We start from the raw sequence: 17,262 nt of genomic DNA, 5'->3' as shown, positions 1-17,262 counted from the left end.
ATAAGTCCCAGCATGCACTGGTCCAGCTTGAGGAAAGCAAAAGGCATTGCATGTTGGGACCCAGCCCCATAGCTAAGGGGTGACATGACGTGGACTGCCCCCCGCCCTGGAAATTTCTTTGCCTCCTCACCCCTGCAGAAATAAGATGTTGCATGTTTTTTCCCTAGTTTCTTAGCCAGCCTCAGATGCATGCTAGTAGGCCTAAGACCACAGAGTAGTAGTTACAGTCCCAATGACTGAGATGTGGGGAGAGAGGGGATGTTATTGACTGCTATAAGAAAGGATGTGTAACCCTGGGAAGAAAGTGTCTGCAGAGAACGCCTTCTGCATGGAAGCTTGGAAAGCAGGAACATAGCGTTCTGTGCTGGAGTTCCTGTGATCAGATGCTGCCTGGCCTGTTTGAAGAGAAAAGGAGGCGAGGGGAGTTCCTTTTGAAATGAGAGAGAGCAGAAAGCTCCTTTGGGAGAGCATGAGAAAGCATGAATGGGTTGCCAAGAACTGGAATGCCCCTCTGTGGTCCAGAAGAAACCTTCAATAGACTGTGTAGGGCAGTGGTCCCCAAACTGTGGGGTGGACCCCTTATGAGGAACATCTGCGGGGGCACAGTGGGGCCTGGGCCAGCCCCTATGGGGGGTGGGGAGGGACCACCACCCAGCCCTGCTCTGCCCCCAGCTCTGCTCCAGCCCTGGCCCAGGCTCAACCTGGCACCCGGTCCCTGCTGCGATCCATTCCTGGCCAGGGGGGTGCAGACACATTCTATGACTGTTAAGGGGGGTTGCAAGAGGAAAGGTTTGGGGACCACTGGTCTAGGGGCTGTGAAGTAGAGCCCTGCAGTGGGACTGGGATCCTGAAGGTCCCAGAAGACCCACTGCCATAATAGCAGGACCAGGTAAAATGTACTTTGTTGCGGGCACTGGGTGGGATTGGGTGGGCAAAAAAACCCTGATTCAGGTAATTTGCAGGGAAACACTCTCATCAATTTACCACGTAAAAATGCTGTCTGAATTTCATTTATATGTATAATATATTAACGGAGTATGGTTTGTTTGGGGAGGGGGGTTAGTAGCAGGGGGAAATCTGTCTTTCTTGAAGGATTGGCTGGTCCTTTGCAAGTGGCAGTGGGATAAAAATGCAACAATGCAGGAGCAGGGGCTGCAGGATGGAACTGGAGCGAGATTTAAAAAAAATAATCCCGTACGGGGCTTTGCTGTGAATCTACTGCAGAGCCAAGGGGGAGGCAAAGATTGCCTGGCATCAGGGCTGCGTGCCCTCTCTCCCCAGCCATGGGGGCTGGTTAAGACCCATCTTCATGTTGCGCTGCTTTTCTGTCACTCGGATCACCCCCCCCCTTTGGTGCAGAGGCCCAGCCGCGTGTGCGCGGGGAAGCTGCCTTGCTGAGAGGCGTGTGGCCTGGAGGGAAGGTGTCACAAGGCTGGAGAGAGCCCCATGGGCGGGAGGCGCTGTGGAGTCGCCCCGGTGGAGGGGCCAGCGGCATCCCTGCCCTGGGCTGTGGGGGTCACTGCTGAAGGGTGTGGGGCAAAACATGGGCACCGCCCTACACAATGCAAATGCTGCCTCTTTAATTGCCCCAGTCCCCAGAGCCACCACCCTCATTGCTCCCCTGTGACCTATGGGCAACCAGGTCTGTCCTTTGCCAGCACCAAGCAGCGATTGATATTGCGCACGCGTAGACTGACGCAGCCTTCCCTTCTCCCCCAGCCCCGCCCCGACTGGTTCGCGCCTGCGCACAGCCGTAGCCCACCGTCCGATGACGATTCCAGGGACTTGGGAGCCCTCCCCCCCGGACCATAGCGGGCGGGAGGCGGAGCTTGCCTCTCTAGGGAGCGACGCAGGCGCCGTGGCGGCCCGCTGGAGGCGGAGGGGTTGCCAGGGCGACCGGCTCAAGCTTGCTGCCTGCCCGGGCCGTGCGGGATGCAGACCTCGCCGCCGCCGCCGCCTCAGAGCGGGAAGAAGGAGCCTCGGGGCGGCCGCAAGGTCCCCTCGCTCACCTCCGTGTCCGAGGCCATCAACAAGTCGAGCAAGAAGGACGCCCGGACCAAAACCCCCCAGGGTAGTAGGGGCGGCGGGCGGTAGTCCCGCCCACGGGGCGTGACCCGAGCGCCGCCGCCGGGCCTCCGCCGCCCCCCAGCCAGGAACCCTTCCCGGGCACCGCTGCAGGGTCCCTCCACGCTCGGGCACAGTGACGGGGGAAGGGCCCGACACCCCCTCGGGCGCTGACAGGCACCGCGTGCAGCGAAGAGGCGCCGGCATCACTGCCGGGGAGTCCCCGGGGCACGGGGCCGCTCTGCCACCCACCAGGCTCCCTGACCCGGCGGCGCTGCAGATCCTGCCGCTGCCCTGGCCGTGCAGCCAGAGATCCCGCGGACGGTCTGGCAGCCCTGGCGGTGTCCCGTCGCCCACTCTCGCCACGGCCAGTGTCTGAGTGGATCTCGCGTTGCCGTGACAATCCTGCCGTGGACCCAGTGGGAGACACAGGGCTGGGGGTGTTCGAGTGAATCTGAGCTTGCTTTAATCGCACTGCCAGGGCCACCTGCTGAACATGACAGCCAGTGGTTCGGATGCCGTGCCTTCACTTTCCAAATGAAATCTCACGGCCTCCTGCCCCTGAGTTTATCCAGGCAGTTAACCAGGCGGTATTTTTAGAGGGAGGCAGGACCCAGCAGGCTAAGTTTTCCAAAGGTTGCACCTGTGTTGGAGACATCCAGTGTGTCTAACTGGAGGCATGGTAAGACGTGCTTTAACATTTCCAGCACGAGACAGAACAGGAACACATGCCTCCAGTGAGATTGCAGAAATAACTGAGCAGGTGTGGATGGCCTGGCTAGTCCTACCTCAGTATACATGCAAACAGTTTATCACAGACACACCTTGTATCCATATCTGATCCACTCTCCCAGATAAATATTGGAATCCTAGGGAGGATCAGTTCCAACTACCAATTATAGTCAATGAGAAAACTGCTACATCTGCCTCTGTGAAGTGCAGTGATCTCATATGTTTTCAAAATACATATTACATAAAATCTGAAGAGGGTTTCACCTGATATTAGGGTGTACAGAGGTGGGCTGGGTTTTTTTTTGTTTTTTGTTTTTGATGTTTTCATAGGATTGGAAAAATAAGACTGCCATTCCTAATATATTAACATTCCTGTCTCAAAAATCAATAAAATTTGACTGACTCTTACTATTAATTTTCTTTCTGGTTGGAGAAACTTTAGTTGCTTTGAATGAAAGGTGGGGAAAGCCTTTTACAGCTAGGATTGTTTATTATTTGAATTGTGGTAGCCCAGTCAGGGCTTATTGTGTTAGGTGCTATCAAGCACATAACAAAAAGATGGTCCCTACCCTGAAAAATTTACAATCTAAAGCTAAGAGGTGAGACAAGGAAGATAATAACTGACAGAGGGTGCACACGGTAACAATGAGAATGCCACAACTCAGGACATAAGCAGATCAGATTATCAAAGCTGTGATGATCAATGCATTTATGAGCCGCAAAAATATCTCTCTGAATATAAAAATCTGATATTTTTGCACACACTATTGAGTTTTTGTTTAAGGACTATCATGAAGTTGTGTATAACAGTATGTTAAAATTCTCTACTTCCATTTCTATTTGAAACAGGAAACTTTTGTAAAAGTTCTTTCTATCCATTCTACGTTGTTACCTACTGGAAATGTACTACTTGAAAATGTATCTCATTATGTCTAATCCAGGGTGAAGCAGATGGGGCAGATGAAACCCACTGTACCTGTTCAAATCATGTGGGATACCATGATTTGCTGAGCACAGGCAATGTTGAGTTCTAGTTTTCCATACACCTTGAAAACTAGTCCTGGCTTTAAGGCATTCTCAGTTTGCCAAGAGAGACAGATGGGGTTTTCCCAGGAGAGGAAGGCAACATTTTTTACTTCTAGTACTTGTGTTTCAGATAAGAAGAGGGTGAAGACATTTGAGCAGCCCTCCCCACCCATTCAAGAGGAACCCGAGCCTGTCAGTTCTGTCCTGCAAGGAGATGAAATCCAGGCTCTGGCAATCAAGGTGGAAGACCTAGAGAAGGTGGGTATAAAATCTTGTGTCCCTTGTCACAGGGAATAGCTGCTTTCACTGAAACTCTCCCTTTATACTGAATGGGAGGTTGGGAGGGAGCTCACCAAAACAAACTATAGGAGCTCTGCTTTTGTTCCACTTGTCTCTGTTCTACTTCTGATGCCTTGTCAAATCATTAGAATTTTTAGTTAGTTTGGTGAAAAAGCTGCTGAAAGTGGAGGATTAATTTTATACTGAAATCTTAACAAATGTCAGGATGAACCATCTGGTGCATTCAGAATCACACTTCCAACTTTTTTGTTTCTTTTAAGATTTCCATAGTTTTGAAAAAAAGATAGCTCTCTTACAAAACCCAAACTAAACTACTACCTGCTACCAAGCTGTGGTGCAGAAAATTTTTGGGGGGAGGCCACTCAGAGTGCATTCCTCTGTCCCATCAAAGCAGCAGAGTCAAGATAGTCAGGACTTTACTTATTCTAATAACTGTAGCTCAATACACCACACCTTCGTGAGGAGAACTAGACGCGTGCAGACAGGCTTCATCAGATCTTGGTGAGTTCTTTACTTTCATGCCCTCCCCAACAAGATCAGAAAACTGGAGATGAGGCAGTGCTGTACCTAACCTCATTGGGACTGTGTATTCTGTTTCTGTAGCTCCATACTCCACGCCTTCCCCAAGAAAGGGAGAAAACTCCTATTACCAGAAAGTTTCTTATTCGAAGACACAAACCACAAGAGGCTGGGAAGAAGGCACAGCTCCTGGTAGCGTATCCTGCTGTTACTGAGGCATCCAAGAAACCACTGAGTTATTCTGGTAGGGTTAAACTTCAGCTTTTGCCTGTTACTCTTGGTTTTGCTAGAACTACTGTGGCTAGACCTTTGAGAGTCTAGAAATGAACCTGATACCTGAAATTCTTGTAGTCTCCTATATTGTTTCTGTCCATTATGTTTAATGAAGTGTGCTCTGTGATCTCACACAGTCTCTCTTGCTTTATTGTAGTGCCAGAAGGACCATTTGTTGATAATTGTGAACAGATTCTCCCCCACAACATCTTAGGAAGTCTCAAGGAATTCAAGAGAGAAGCCTTAGCTAGAGGAAATACTGAGGTTGGTTTGTAAAGTTGTGAAAGGGCTGCCATGCAATGCTGTCTTAGAGATAGAATGTGTGAGTAGAGCTGGATGAAATATTTTTGACGAATAGTTTGTTCACTGAAAAATGGACTTTCAGTCAACCCAAAACTATTAGTAAACTTGTCGTTTTCAGCCTAAAATTATTTTTTGGCTAGATTCACAAGGGGATTTGTGTGGCATTCAGAAACTGAGGAGGAGGTGGTGATGGTGCCCCTCTTACAACCAGTAGTCCACTAGTTGGAGCATTCAGTTGGGATGTGGAAGACCCAGGTTCAAATTCCTGCTCTGGTGCAGGGATTTGAATCCAGGTGTCTGCCTTCTCAGGTGCGTGCTCTATCCATCTAGCTATTCGGTATTCTGGGGGAAGTCTCTATCTCTTCTGTTGAAGCTTTCCACTTTTCATGAAATATTGAAATATTCATTGGGCCAGAAAGAGAGAGAATTCAGATTCTGTAGCCTGGCTAGGGTATTCACTTAGGAGTGAGGACACTTTGGTTGAAGTCCCTGGTTCAGAGCAGGGATGCAACCTGGGTTGCCTGCCTCCCAGGTGAGTCCCCTTGCCACTGGATTATTAGGGGCACCACCACCAAGGAAACTGAAAAAAAAATAGTCAATCAAAAATGATTTTTTTTTGGTTTGGCCAGTGAACTGAAAAATCTGTTATTCACACAGTTCTAATGATGAGTGCAGTATCCTTAGGTTCAGAAAATTCTCTGGACTGAAACATGGTTTGCCCATACAGGAGGAAATTGCTTGCAGCACAGCTGCAATGCTATGCTTAGTAAGTCCTCTCTGGAGAAGAGTACCACAGTAAGAGGAATTGCATAGTTCCAGGCCCCAGTTCCATCAGCGGTTCTGCTGAGAGCACCAGTGCTGAGTAACACAAGGAGAAGCTAGGTGACTGGACGTATCATTCTTTATGTCTGACGACTCAATGTAGTATAGTCCTACACAGTCTGCAAGTGATGCTCTAAATGTCAGAACCTCTGTTGATCCAGAAGTGGTTGTGTGTAGAGCCAGTACCAATCCAGAACATGCTTTCTTTACCTCTTTGTCCTATTTGCTTTTGTCGTGCCTGTGCATGGATGGATAGGCTAATCTAACATTTTAATTTCCATTCAGTTAGCTGAACTGATTGCAGACTCACATCTGGATGGTACAGTGGCAGCTTTAGAGAAGGACAGAGAGAAACATGAGGAAGGGAAGAGGAGAAAGTCTCTCTGGGCCCCACCATCACAACACAGGGCCCTCCAGAACTGGCATCATAATGTGGCACTAAGGAAGAAGCAGCAGAGAATTCTGAGTAGTGAGTAAAGCTGGGGCAACTTCATTGTGTGGAACTCCCTGTGTGAATCAAACACCATTTCAGTAAGTTATTACTGCCTCTGGAAAACTAAGGCCTGGCTGATTTGGGTAATTCTATTGCCGTGCAATTACCCTCACATTTTCAGTACTCCCCATGTGCTGTCTGAGGTGGTTCAGAACATTCAGGCTGTGAGGACGTTGACTTGGTTGCTGGAAGTAGCAGTGAGGCAGAGTTGGGATGGTGGTGACAGGAATAGGATTACAGTGAGTTAAAGTGTTGGAAAGAGAGGGAGCTGGAAGGAGTGAGGCTGGTTTTTCTGGAGACTCTGATTAGAGGAAGAGATGATTCAGTTTTGCTGTTTTTTAGAGTTTCTTCAGAAACCAGAAAATGAGCTGCTGATGAATCTCTCAGAGGATTATAGACGAGTCCAGGAAGAGCGTCATCTTATCGACCGGAGTCTCTCTGCTCTGCATTATGGGAAGGTGAAAGCCTGACTTCATCAGAGTTCTGATTATTTGGGTCTTGTGAAAGAGGGGGTCACTTGGGCTAGGATGTTAGTGTCATGAATAATACTGTTGGGGCTGGCACTGAGGAGTCATCTTTAGGCCTCTATCAAATCCACTGCAGGTCTGAAATGAATTGTGAAGTTTTCAGTTATTTCAAAGAGAAACCTCATTTGATTTAAAAATGGTGGTGGTGTAAAAAGTATTGGTGAGATCTAACTGCTGCTGCCCTTGTGGGTTCCTTGCCAAAGAGCTTTAGTGCATGGGGCAGTGCCATGCAGTGAGCCTCCTAGTAAGAAACAGCAGAGGCTGGGGAGATGGCATGGTCATATGCCAGAAATTACTATCACCAGGCAACAAAGATCTAATGGCATCAGGGCTAGGTGGTAGAGATTCCCATTGGGAAGGTGCTTTGAAGGGGAATGTTCCTGGGCTAAAACAAGGGAGTCATTTGCTGTGTATTTACAGCACTAAAAAAGGATTCACATCAATGGGAATATATTGTGTTAATATAATTTTATCTTTTATTCAGTCAAAGTGTCCATTTGGATTAAGGAGAAATCATAATTGGTTAAATCTTACAAACAAGATGCAATGCCTTCTGCTTAGTTCCTGTGAGACTAACAGACAGGTTATCATTTCATGGTGATGACCTTCTTTTTCCTCCCTAGGGCTACCGTGTAGGAAGTGAGTTCTGGAGCCAGCCTGAGTGTATTGGAGATGAACTCACTGGTCTGATGATGACATTGACCCAGAGGGAGCGAGGCTACCCAGAGCCTATCACTCATGTAGGGAAACCTGAGATTGTCCGAATGGAGATGGGTGAGGAAGTGCATGGAGGCACAACATAAACAGGGAGGAGTGTGGAGCAGCAAAGATTAAATATCCAGTAGTTTTAAGTGCTGCAAGGCAGCTCGCACAACTAGGGTCTCTTCTGACAGTGGGAGAGTGACACTGACAGGGGACTCCTAAGATTAAGCTCACGCTTATAGAACTGTGTTTCTTAAGAGATAATGTTAGGGATATTTGAACTGTTGCAAAATCAAGGGTCAGGGAGAAAGTGAAACCAATAGGCTTATGGTGTGTAAGCTCTGAACTCACATGTGATTAATTCCATAGGCTCCAGAACTTCAAAAGAGTCCCCTTTCCGTTTCACCTGGGATAAGAGTCTCTTCCTGAAGTATCGACAACAGGAGCTAAAATCCATCCTAGAGGAGCTGGATTTTCATCACCCAGTAAGACAAATGGACTCTCTCTCAAGCACAAGGCACTGTTCCTAAGGCGGCATACTGTGCTTCTCTCCTTCCTTATCAAAGGATATACTATAGCATAACTTGACTTAGTCTGACTTCTGTGTTACAAGAAAAACTAAGAGATGTCCTTTTTCTTTTTTTATGTCTATTATCTTTTGTTAAGGACTTAGATGGCCTGGAAGTGATTGGTAAAGGGCAACCTTTCACATCTGTCTCAACACAGTATTTCCCGCTGTGCAAGGAAAATAAGGAAGTCACCACTGAAGAGAAAGAGATCCCGTAAGTTATGTTTGATGACAATGATAAGGAATTGTGGATACTGACCAACAGTCTTTGAGGGTTTCCTCACTTGTTCTTATCCAGAATGGGCCATTTCTCCACAGAGGGTAGGGAAGTGGTCCAGAATGACTTTAAGAAAGCCAGAATTAGCCAGTGGAGAACGCTCCCTGTGCAGAGGGATTCTCCACCGGTGGAAACCTGAAGGAGGTAGCTCCACTGCCTACACTACCAGATGCTCTCCTCACCCAGATGTGAGGGAAAGGAGGGGACATGTTGAGAATGTTCCCAGGTTCAGTGTAGGTGGGAAGGGGAGGGGTCTAGTGGAGTGAAGCACTGGTATGGTCAGTTCTCCATTGGCAAAGTCAGAGGTGCTCCTGTGTAACTCTGAACTAGCTCTGGGGCCTGGTGGCTGAGGATCAAGGAGCTGAAACCAGCTTCCTGTGGCCCATCCCCTTTCCACTCACCGTGCCCTAGATTAGGCAGGATGGAGAATCTGCCTCTAGTTATTTCAGACTGCGCATCTCCTTCTGGTGTCTTCAGTCCTCCATCTTCATCAGATATGTTTCTCCACTCCTCGTGGACATTATTTTTGATCCATTCTTTGCTGGGTGCTGCCTCTTTATTAAGTAATCTGTCTCCAACCTTCCTTAGACAGGTGTGCTTGTCCATTTCATCAGCATGAGTTCCATCCTGCCCATTTCTGGTGGTGACAGTATCAGTCTATGATTGAAGTTCCTGCACCCACTCTGGAAGCTGCAGTTCAGTGGCACTGTCTGTAATCAGAGGACTCTGTGATTTGATGAGTTTTCAGTCTGTTGGCTACAGTTAAACCCTACAGATGAAATGCTTAATCAGAAATGCACCCACTGTTTCTTGGTTAATATGCGTGTTTTAAACAACCACTCTGTTCCTCAATACTTGATAATAATTTGCTTGAACAGTCCCAAGAGAACATTTGGCTGTTGGTTTGTTTGGCAGTGACCCCTTAGAAGATTATCCAGATGTGGTTCCAGAACCAGTATTGGGTCCATCTTTGATGTTCTGTGGACAGCCAGCTCGTTGGCTCAACAGCACCACTTCTCACAGGGTAAAATTGCGGTTTTGAAATATGATAAGGCTATGTTTTCTTTCTTTCCCAAGTCAGAGCTGTATAGTGAGTGTAACCAGCAGGGATTATTCTGGACATCAATGGGTGGTTACTAAACTTGTATTTGCTTTCGAGGGATCTAGAAACAGAGACGGTGCTCTGTTTACCTGTTCAACCTCAATCCATCTCCTGATAGTGGCCACTGGATGGGGGTGGGGACAAACAGTGCCTTGCAGCACTTTCTGTCAAGACAGATCTTATAGTTTAAACACCCAAGCTGTAGCATCACTCCATTTGGTCATGGGAAGGCAAACCCTGTGAGATAAAGCAAAGAACGTTATTTTTTTCTCTCTCTCTTCCCCACAGGATGAAGTTGGCATTTCTGCCCGGATCACCTTTGAAGTTTTGGCGGGTGAGAAAGCTGAATCCTGCCTGACAGTAAGCAATGATGGCACAGCTGCCATATGGTATGATTGGCGGAGGCAGCCCCAGTCTGTTACCTTTGAAGAAACCAAGAAGAAAGGAATGCAGTATTTTTACTTTAACACCAGACAAGGTGAAATGTGGATCTTAAAGATTACCCTCTGGGCTTTATACCCATGCCAAAGCAAACGTGTGATGTGGCCATATTCAGGGCGTTATCTGAGGATATGAGTCAGACCACTGTCAAAGCAAACATAAATGGTGATTCTCTTTAAGAAGCTATCTGGGGCTCCCAGAGCAGATTAATGCCAGAGGAGATGTGTGAGAAAGATCCTTTTCAAGGTGCTTGGAGGAAAAAGGATGAGTCCCACCCAGAATTTGTATGGGTAGAATATCTAAAACCCCATGATTTTCTATTGAAAAATTGGGGCAGAACGTGTACTGAGAGTGTTTGAGAGTAAAATTAGGGATTGGAAGTGTGAAGATTAAAAACCCATTGGGCAATCTGATGGATGGGAGTAAATCTGGAAGATGGATGGAGATATTAGGTGTGATATCTGGCTGAAAAACAGCAGATTGGCATTAAAAATAAGTAGATTTGTGGAGTAGTTGGAGGAGGATTCAACTGGATAAGAGAACTCTCGTAGACAAGTGACTGATGTGCTCTCTCTCTTATTCTTAGGTGTAATTCTGCCTGGGGAGACTAGAAACTTTTCCTTCTTCTTCAAGTCAGGGAATGCAGGAATCTTCTGTGAATCCTGGGAGTTTGGTACTCATCCCGTGTTATTAGGAGGGGCTGTCCTGCAAGTATGCCTGTGGGGTATTGCTGTATATGAGGATAAGTTGTCTGGCCTCAGAAATGAATTGGAGGTAACCAAGTGGTTGTGTGAATATGAGCTTCAAACTCAATGTATAAATGTAGAATATGGTATGGTGTGGGTGCTGGAATGTTTTTATTGCCATAAAATCGGGACTAAGAGTGAGATTATCAGTTATTTACAGTACAACCTCAGAGTTACGAACACCAGAGTTACAAACTGACGGGTCAACCACAGACCTCATTTGGATCTGGAAGTATGCAATCAGGCAGCAGCAGAGATAATAATAATTAAAAAAAAAAAAAGCAAATACAGTACAGTACTGTGTTAAACATAAACTACTAACAAATAAAGGGACAGTTTAAAAAAATAAAAAGATTTGACAAGGTAAGGGAACAGTTTCTGTGCTTGTTTCATTTAAACCAAGATGGTTAAAAGCAGCATTTTTCTTCTGCATAGTAAAGTTTCAAAGCTGTATTAAGTAAATGTTCAGTTGTAAACTTTTGAAAGAACAACCATACTGCTTTCTTGAGAGTTATCAACATTTCAGAGTTATGAAAAACCTCCATTCCCGGGGTGTTTGTAACTCTGAAGTTCTACTGAATATAGCACCCAAAAGTGTTTTCTTTTTTTTTTTTTTGATTTTCTAATTGTAGTTACTTAGGTAATTGCACAAGCCTTCCAAATGAAGTGGCAGCAGCACTCATTACACATCACCTCAACCTATTTTCATGCCTCTTATATAAAATCAAATAATGTCCATCCTAAAATACGTTTTGTCCTTTTAAAAAAAAAAAAAATCCTATAACTTTTTTTCATTTTTTAAGTTTATTAGTTACTGATATGGATGGAGTTTAATGACCTGCAGAGTAAAGTCAAATTAAATAATAATTTTAAAATGATACCATCATCTGTAAAATATAGATGTTTGTATGATCATTTTAATGACCACCATATCTGATGTCAATACTGTATGTCTGTGTATTTATGTGTCCTTGTGACTGGGCATATGTGTTAGTGCATGCCTATAGTAGTGTGTGTGTGAATTTATGTGTGTGTGTATGTGGATCAAGGAATCAAATCTCTTGTGGTTACTGTTGTGCCCCAGAGTGATCTGGCTGTGCGAGAAGTTGCTGTCATAGTACAGGAGAGTTTGAAGGAGCTGCTTGATCAAATTCGGACACCGGAGCGAGTCCCATCTCCTGTGGATGCTTACATCACAGAGGAAGAGTTATTCCAAAGGAAGAATCCAGAGGTACAGCTTGCCATTTGATATTTTACACTGAACTGAGCATAAGTACTTGGGAATGATGGTGCTATGGCCTAGAGCATAGTTTCTCAGCCTGTGGTACGATTACCCATGGGGGTACACGAGACACAGGCAGGGGGTACACAGTGAAAAATCCAGTGAAGGGAGGTGAGTGGCAGCTGCTGACTTCTGGGGAAGCCAGGTTGCAGCTGCTTGTTTCCCGCCCAGTCCCAACTCCCAGGTGGGAGCCCAGCGGCAGCCTCCAGTGCCTTGCGAGCTGGGTTTGCAGCTGGGTGGCTGCCACCCCACACCCCAGCTCTGAGCCAAGAGACAGCCTCCTGTGCCCCAGTTTGAAGACGGGCAGCAGCTGCCTGTCCACATCCCCAGGTCCCAGCCTGCGTGGAAGCCTCCTCCACCCCAGCTCGGAGCAGGTGGCAGTCGCCCACCTCCTGGGCTAGCAGCCAGGCGGCAGCTGAGTGCAACTTTCCCAGGTGGCAGCTCCCCTCCTTGGCTCAAAGCCCAGTGCCCAGAAAGCCAGGCAGAGAGCCCAGCGGCTTGCCCAGACCTGGAGCGGGGCTCTACCCCAGGCTTACTTGTCAATTTCACTGCTCTAGTTGAGCAGTGAAATTGACAACTATGACAGCCCCAGATTTTACCAGTATAAAAATGTTAAGAGGGGCCCACACAGTGTGATTTGCCCCAGGCCCGCACCCCACTAGGGATGGCCATGGAGAGCGCTGCTATCCATTCTGGTGGGCTGCTAGTGCCTGCTCATACCTCACAAGTTCCTGCCTGTGTGAGGAGAACACCACATGACCCCGCCATTAGGCCATAGTGATTAGCTGGCATTGACCTTTGCTCCTATATGGAGGAAGGAGGGGAAAAACAACAGGGGATTTTGTGATCTGCCACAGCCACATAGCACTGCATAACTCAGAACTCTCCTGCTTTACGAGAAATACAGTCGTCCAGCGATAAAGGGGAAAAAGACTGTGTTTCTCAGAGTGGAAAATTGAGTGTTGGGGTACTTATTAAAATTTTCAGAAGTTAGGGGGTACTTGCTACTTAAAAGGTTGAGAAACACTGGCCTACAGTCTGGTGCATCTCAGAGTTTCTAAGCAGGATAGATTAATCTAACTTGTTGATTTAATCACTGGATGGTGTTCTTTTTTGCAAAATAAGACTTGTCTCCTCTCTATCTTTTCCTTTTCTTTTATCACAGTTGCACTATCAACACCAAGTGGTGAAGGAGCTCCATGAATTGTGGAGGCAACACATGAATTTTCCCTCAACTCCAGAGGAAGAGGAGATTTCGCACCAGAAGACCGTAGTGCAGCCAGTCTCGGGCCAGAAGTGCATTGTACAGGAAATTTGGTGCCGAAAGAGTGTTACAGAGATTGCACGTCAGAAGAGCATTACGGGGGAGATCCCACAGTTGAAAAGTGCTGTGGAGGAGATCCCGTGCCAGAAGAGTATTGTGAAGGAGATCCTAAGCCAGATGTTTAATGTGGAGGAGGAGGAAGTGAGCCAGCCAGAGTGGAACCTTTCCTTTGAGGATTTTAAACAGGTTCTAACCCTCTGTCCTTGTTAAAGTTGTGATGAGTTGGCAAGGAATGGAGGTGTAACTATTGTTTGAGATTTGCTTGCTTGGGAATGGTCTAGTATATTCCAGCTCCCAAACAAATGAAGTCACGTGTGTCTCCAGAAGATTGAATAAATCACAGCATTAAGGGGAGGGGATGATTCACTGAGTGTGCATTGAAAGCCCAGCAGGGAATGAATCATCCCTCAGCACTGCTGACCATGTCCTGGGTGTTCTTATGAAGAAATTCTTGAGGGAGACTTTATAGCTCTTGTGTGGTAAAGAAAAAAGAATTAGATAATATTGTATATGTTCTGTGTGTAGTTTTATTTAGCTGTTGGAAAGTGAAATTTTTTAGGGAGGAGGAGAAGCCCTTGTTGCTTATCCCAAGATTTAGAATGTGAGGAGTCGGTTCATGATCCAGCCCCCTCTGTTCCCTCGTACTTGAAAAGTTCTTGTCCATCAGAGGGATTAGGGGGCCTAGTGCTCACAGCACGGTGCAGAAAAGGTATTTTTCTCACTGCAGTGCCAGCTTGGACTTAAGCTGTGCCAGTCTGGACTCTTATCAGCACAAGTTTTGCTGCAGTGCGCTGTTGGAAAACCTGTCTGTTGCTTTTATAGCTTTAGTCCCCATTCCCTGCCATTTTGAATCACCAGGATCCCCATTCTAGCTTTGAAGCTGAGGTTGCTCACTGTGCTTTCTATCCCATCAGGCTTTGCAGTTAATCCCTGAGGAGGAAAAACGAGAAGCAGCCCTGTCCCAGCTCAATAAGGCAGCATTGGAACTTTGTGTTGAACAGAGGCCAACTCAGTCAGACCTCCCTTACCAAACATGGTATGTTACCGTTGCAGAGAAAACCTTTTCATACAAATACCCTTGCTTTGTCAGTAGCACTGGCAAACTCCAACAGGGAGCAGACAGCCATGTCCAGCAATATGACTTCTATCAGTCCTCTATATATCAATCCACCTCAGCTTAAGTGTAGCAGCTGTCCAACTCCTAGATTCCATTTTACTCTGGAAATAAGTCAGCATGTTGAACTCTTGCTGCTTTGGAGAATACCTGAGATCTCTTCATTCTCCAAGATTATTAGCTGGCAGAATATTCTGTGTTACCTTTATGAGGGCCTCACCTGGCAGGCACTTTTCTTTAACATTGTACTTGAGAAGGTTGTTGCATCCCATATTCTGTCATTCACTCTTACTTTAGGGCTGTAAATACACTAAAAGTTTCTCTTCACCTGTAAATTAGAAGGACACAGAAATTCCAAGATGCAGATGTGAGTCTGATTCACATTGACTCATGTTGAAGAGGAAGAAACCTTATTTCACAACAAAGCTTTAGGGATTCAGCTGACCTCTGCTCTCCAAACTGTTGAGAGCCCTGGAGGCTATAACTTCATGAAATAATTTTCCTGAAGCCATTTGTGCACAGTTGTCAGACCTTGGATGTTAGCACACTGAGTTAGTTGGAAGCAGCAATAGCTTTTAATGGTTGTAAGGTGTCTTGGTTCATGGGCACTGGGTAGAACAAGATGTTGGAAGAAGCAAAAACCGTGCTTTGTCGCACCCCTCCTCCCCCATGTGCATGTGAATGCTTTACTATCCAAGTTCTGGCCATGGCTAGTACTGACGATTTTGTTTCTCAGTTTCCAGCTCTGGCGTGAAGCAGTTGATGGTCTGGTGAGCCGCTCCCTAATCCTGAGATCCCTGCTCGGCATGCCTGAGAAGGACACTTATGTAGAAATTGTTCCAGAGGAAACAGGTAAATGTATAGTCTTAGCACACCAGGCTTTAAGCCATTTAAGCAGGTTTTCCTGTCCTTTCCGTTGGATTTCAGTTCCATTTAATTTCAGGCAATTTACTGAGCTTCAACTGAAATGGCTGCTTGAGCACTTCCCCCACTGAGCCCTTTGTGAGGAATTGTATCAGAAAAAGTAGTCCAATGTATAGTACTTCTCCTGATCTGCAATATGTTCTCTTAAAGGCACAGAAACCGGTTGGCTTAGCATTATTATTTATATTTCTATTAGCATTTAGGCCTGTTTATCACACAGACTAATAAAAACTATCATTATTGCTCCTTTACATGCTAGCCCTACTACATATTTATTGCTTCTTATATCCATCCTTAGATAAGACTATACCTGAAAAATCAGTTTGTTGTACGAATGCCAATTTGCAGTATGCTTCTATAAACATCAGATAGAAAGGGGAAAATACATTGTAATATAATGTATTTACAATGCACAGAGGCATTGAATTTGCAACTCTGTTCTGGATCTTGAAACAATGCCTTGGGATCATTGGAATTGTTTTATTTGCAGTGGACTCAAAGCAGATTGTAAAAGGAGGAAAGGAGGACCGGAAAGCCTTGCAGAAAGAAGAGAAGAAGACAGCTGGTGGAAAGGAAAAAGAGGACAAAAAAGGAGCAGCAAAGTCAACAGGGAAAGAGAGAGAGGTATGTGGTGGGAACTGAGAAGACTGGTTTCTGGGAGAGTGTGTGACAGATAACAACCAAGAGTTTGTGTACAGGGCTTGTAAATCTCCATCTTCCTGTGAAAGAGTTGATTTCCTTTCTCTTGAAAGAACTGCTGTCTCTGATGTGCAATTTGAAGGATGCTATGGTCCTGCCTTTGTCTTTCTGTGTATGATAGGAACGCCCAAACAGCAGGAAGACAAAAGGGAAAGACGAGAAAAGAGTAAGAACTCCGAGTTTCACACGGGAGGTGAAAGAATTGACCTCACCGCTGGATAGTGTAGATTCAGACCAAGTAGAATCTCGCCAGGAACCAGTAGATCCCATTGTATTTGAGAAATACCATGAAAAACTTTATGTTGAAGTAAGTCTGGCCTGGATCCCTTATCTTTCCATGTTTCTCTTTCTCCTATCTTTTTTGTCACCTTTTTCAGTTGCTTTTGTTCTGTCCTGTCTCCTCTTCTTTCCTTTTAACTTAGCATGAAGCTAGGCGGACAGCTGAGCATTTCGGCAGATTAAGAAAACTAATGAAGAAATTCTCAGCAAATGACAAAGCCATGGCAGTGTTCACATGGGCTGTGAGAAAGGATGCCTCCTATGTCAATGGATCCCAAGTTGGAATGATTCCATCATGCATTCAACTGCATGCCCCAGTTCTGACCTGGATGTCTTTGGCATGCTTCTAGATTCTTGAGGGATCATCATACTTAATTATATGTCGGATAACGTTAAACACACTTTCCTTTAGTTTGGAAAGTTCCAGTTAGGGATAAAAATATGTAAAATCCAGATATTGCTTGGAGCATTACAAGCACCATATTGGGGGCGTGTATATAAGAGAGATGCTTTTGCTTCAGTCAATCCGTCTCACCAACATTTGCTATCACATTTTCATTTTATAAGGCTCTTTGTATTGTTTTCTGTTCTAGGTCTATGGGCTGCTGGATTCAATGGTGAGCAACATGGTTTTTCTACTTGAAGAGCTTAAGAAGAATGCCCAAGAGCAGGAGAATGAAGCATTTTCTGTCTAAAAATACATTGTTGCTGTTCTTTTAAAGAAATAAATATCCATGTTTATACA

At 45.8% G+C, this 17,262-nt stretch overlaps 1 protein-coding gene across 1 annotated transcript; it reads left to right on the top strand.

The window, feature by feature from the left end:
- The first annotated feature begins 1,822 nt into the window (after nucleotides 1-1,822).
- On the top strand, nucleotides 1,823-17,262 carry MYCBPAP (MYCBP associated protein). The gene is made up of 19 exons (XM_067547827.1): nucleotides 1,823-2,071; nucleotides 3,953-4,080; nucleotides 4,726-4,885; nucleotides 5,072-5,178; nucleotides 6,325-6,508; nucleotides 6,875-6,990; nucleotides 7,683-7,833; nucleotides 8,131-8,246; nucleotides 8,428-8,543; nucleotides 9,522-9,630; nucleotides 9,997-10,186; nucleotides 10,736-10,923; nucleotides 11,980-12,126; nucleotides 13,343-13,687; nucleotides 14,416-14,537; nucleotides 15,352-15,467; nucleotides 16,030-16,163; nucleotides 16,360-16,545; nucleotides 17,111-17,262. Exons 1-19 carry the CDS (start codon nucleotides 1,933-1,935, stop codon nucleotides 17,210-17,212), a joined length of 2,856 nt encoding a protein of 951 aa, XP_067403928.1. The 5' UTR covers nucleotides 1,823-1,932; the 3' UTR covers nucleotides 17,213-17,262.

Source organism: Emydura macquarii, unplaced genomic scaffold, assembly GCF_026122565.2.
Source record: "Emydura macquarii macquarii isolate MOO-44397 ecotype Brisbane River unplaced genomic scaffold, CSIRO-AGI_Emac_v2 contig_1230, whole genome shotgun sequence".
Classification (NCBI taxonomy): Eukaryota; Metazoa; Chordata; order Testudines; family Chelidae; genus Emydura; species Emydura macquarii.
This window is presented reverse-complemented; position numbering and strand designations above follow the sequence as displayed.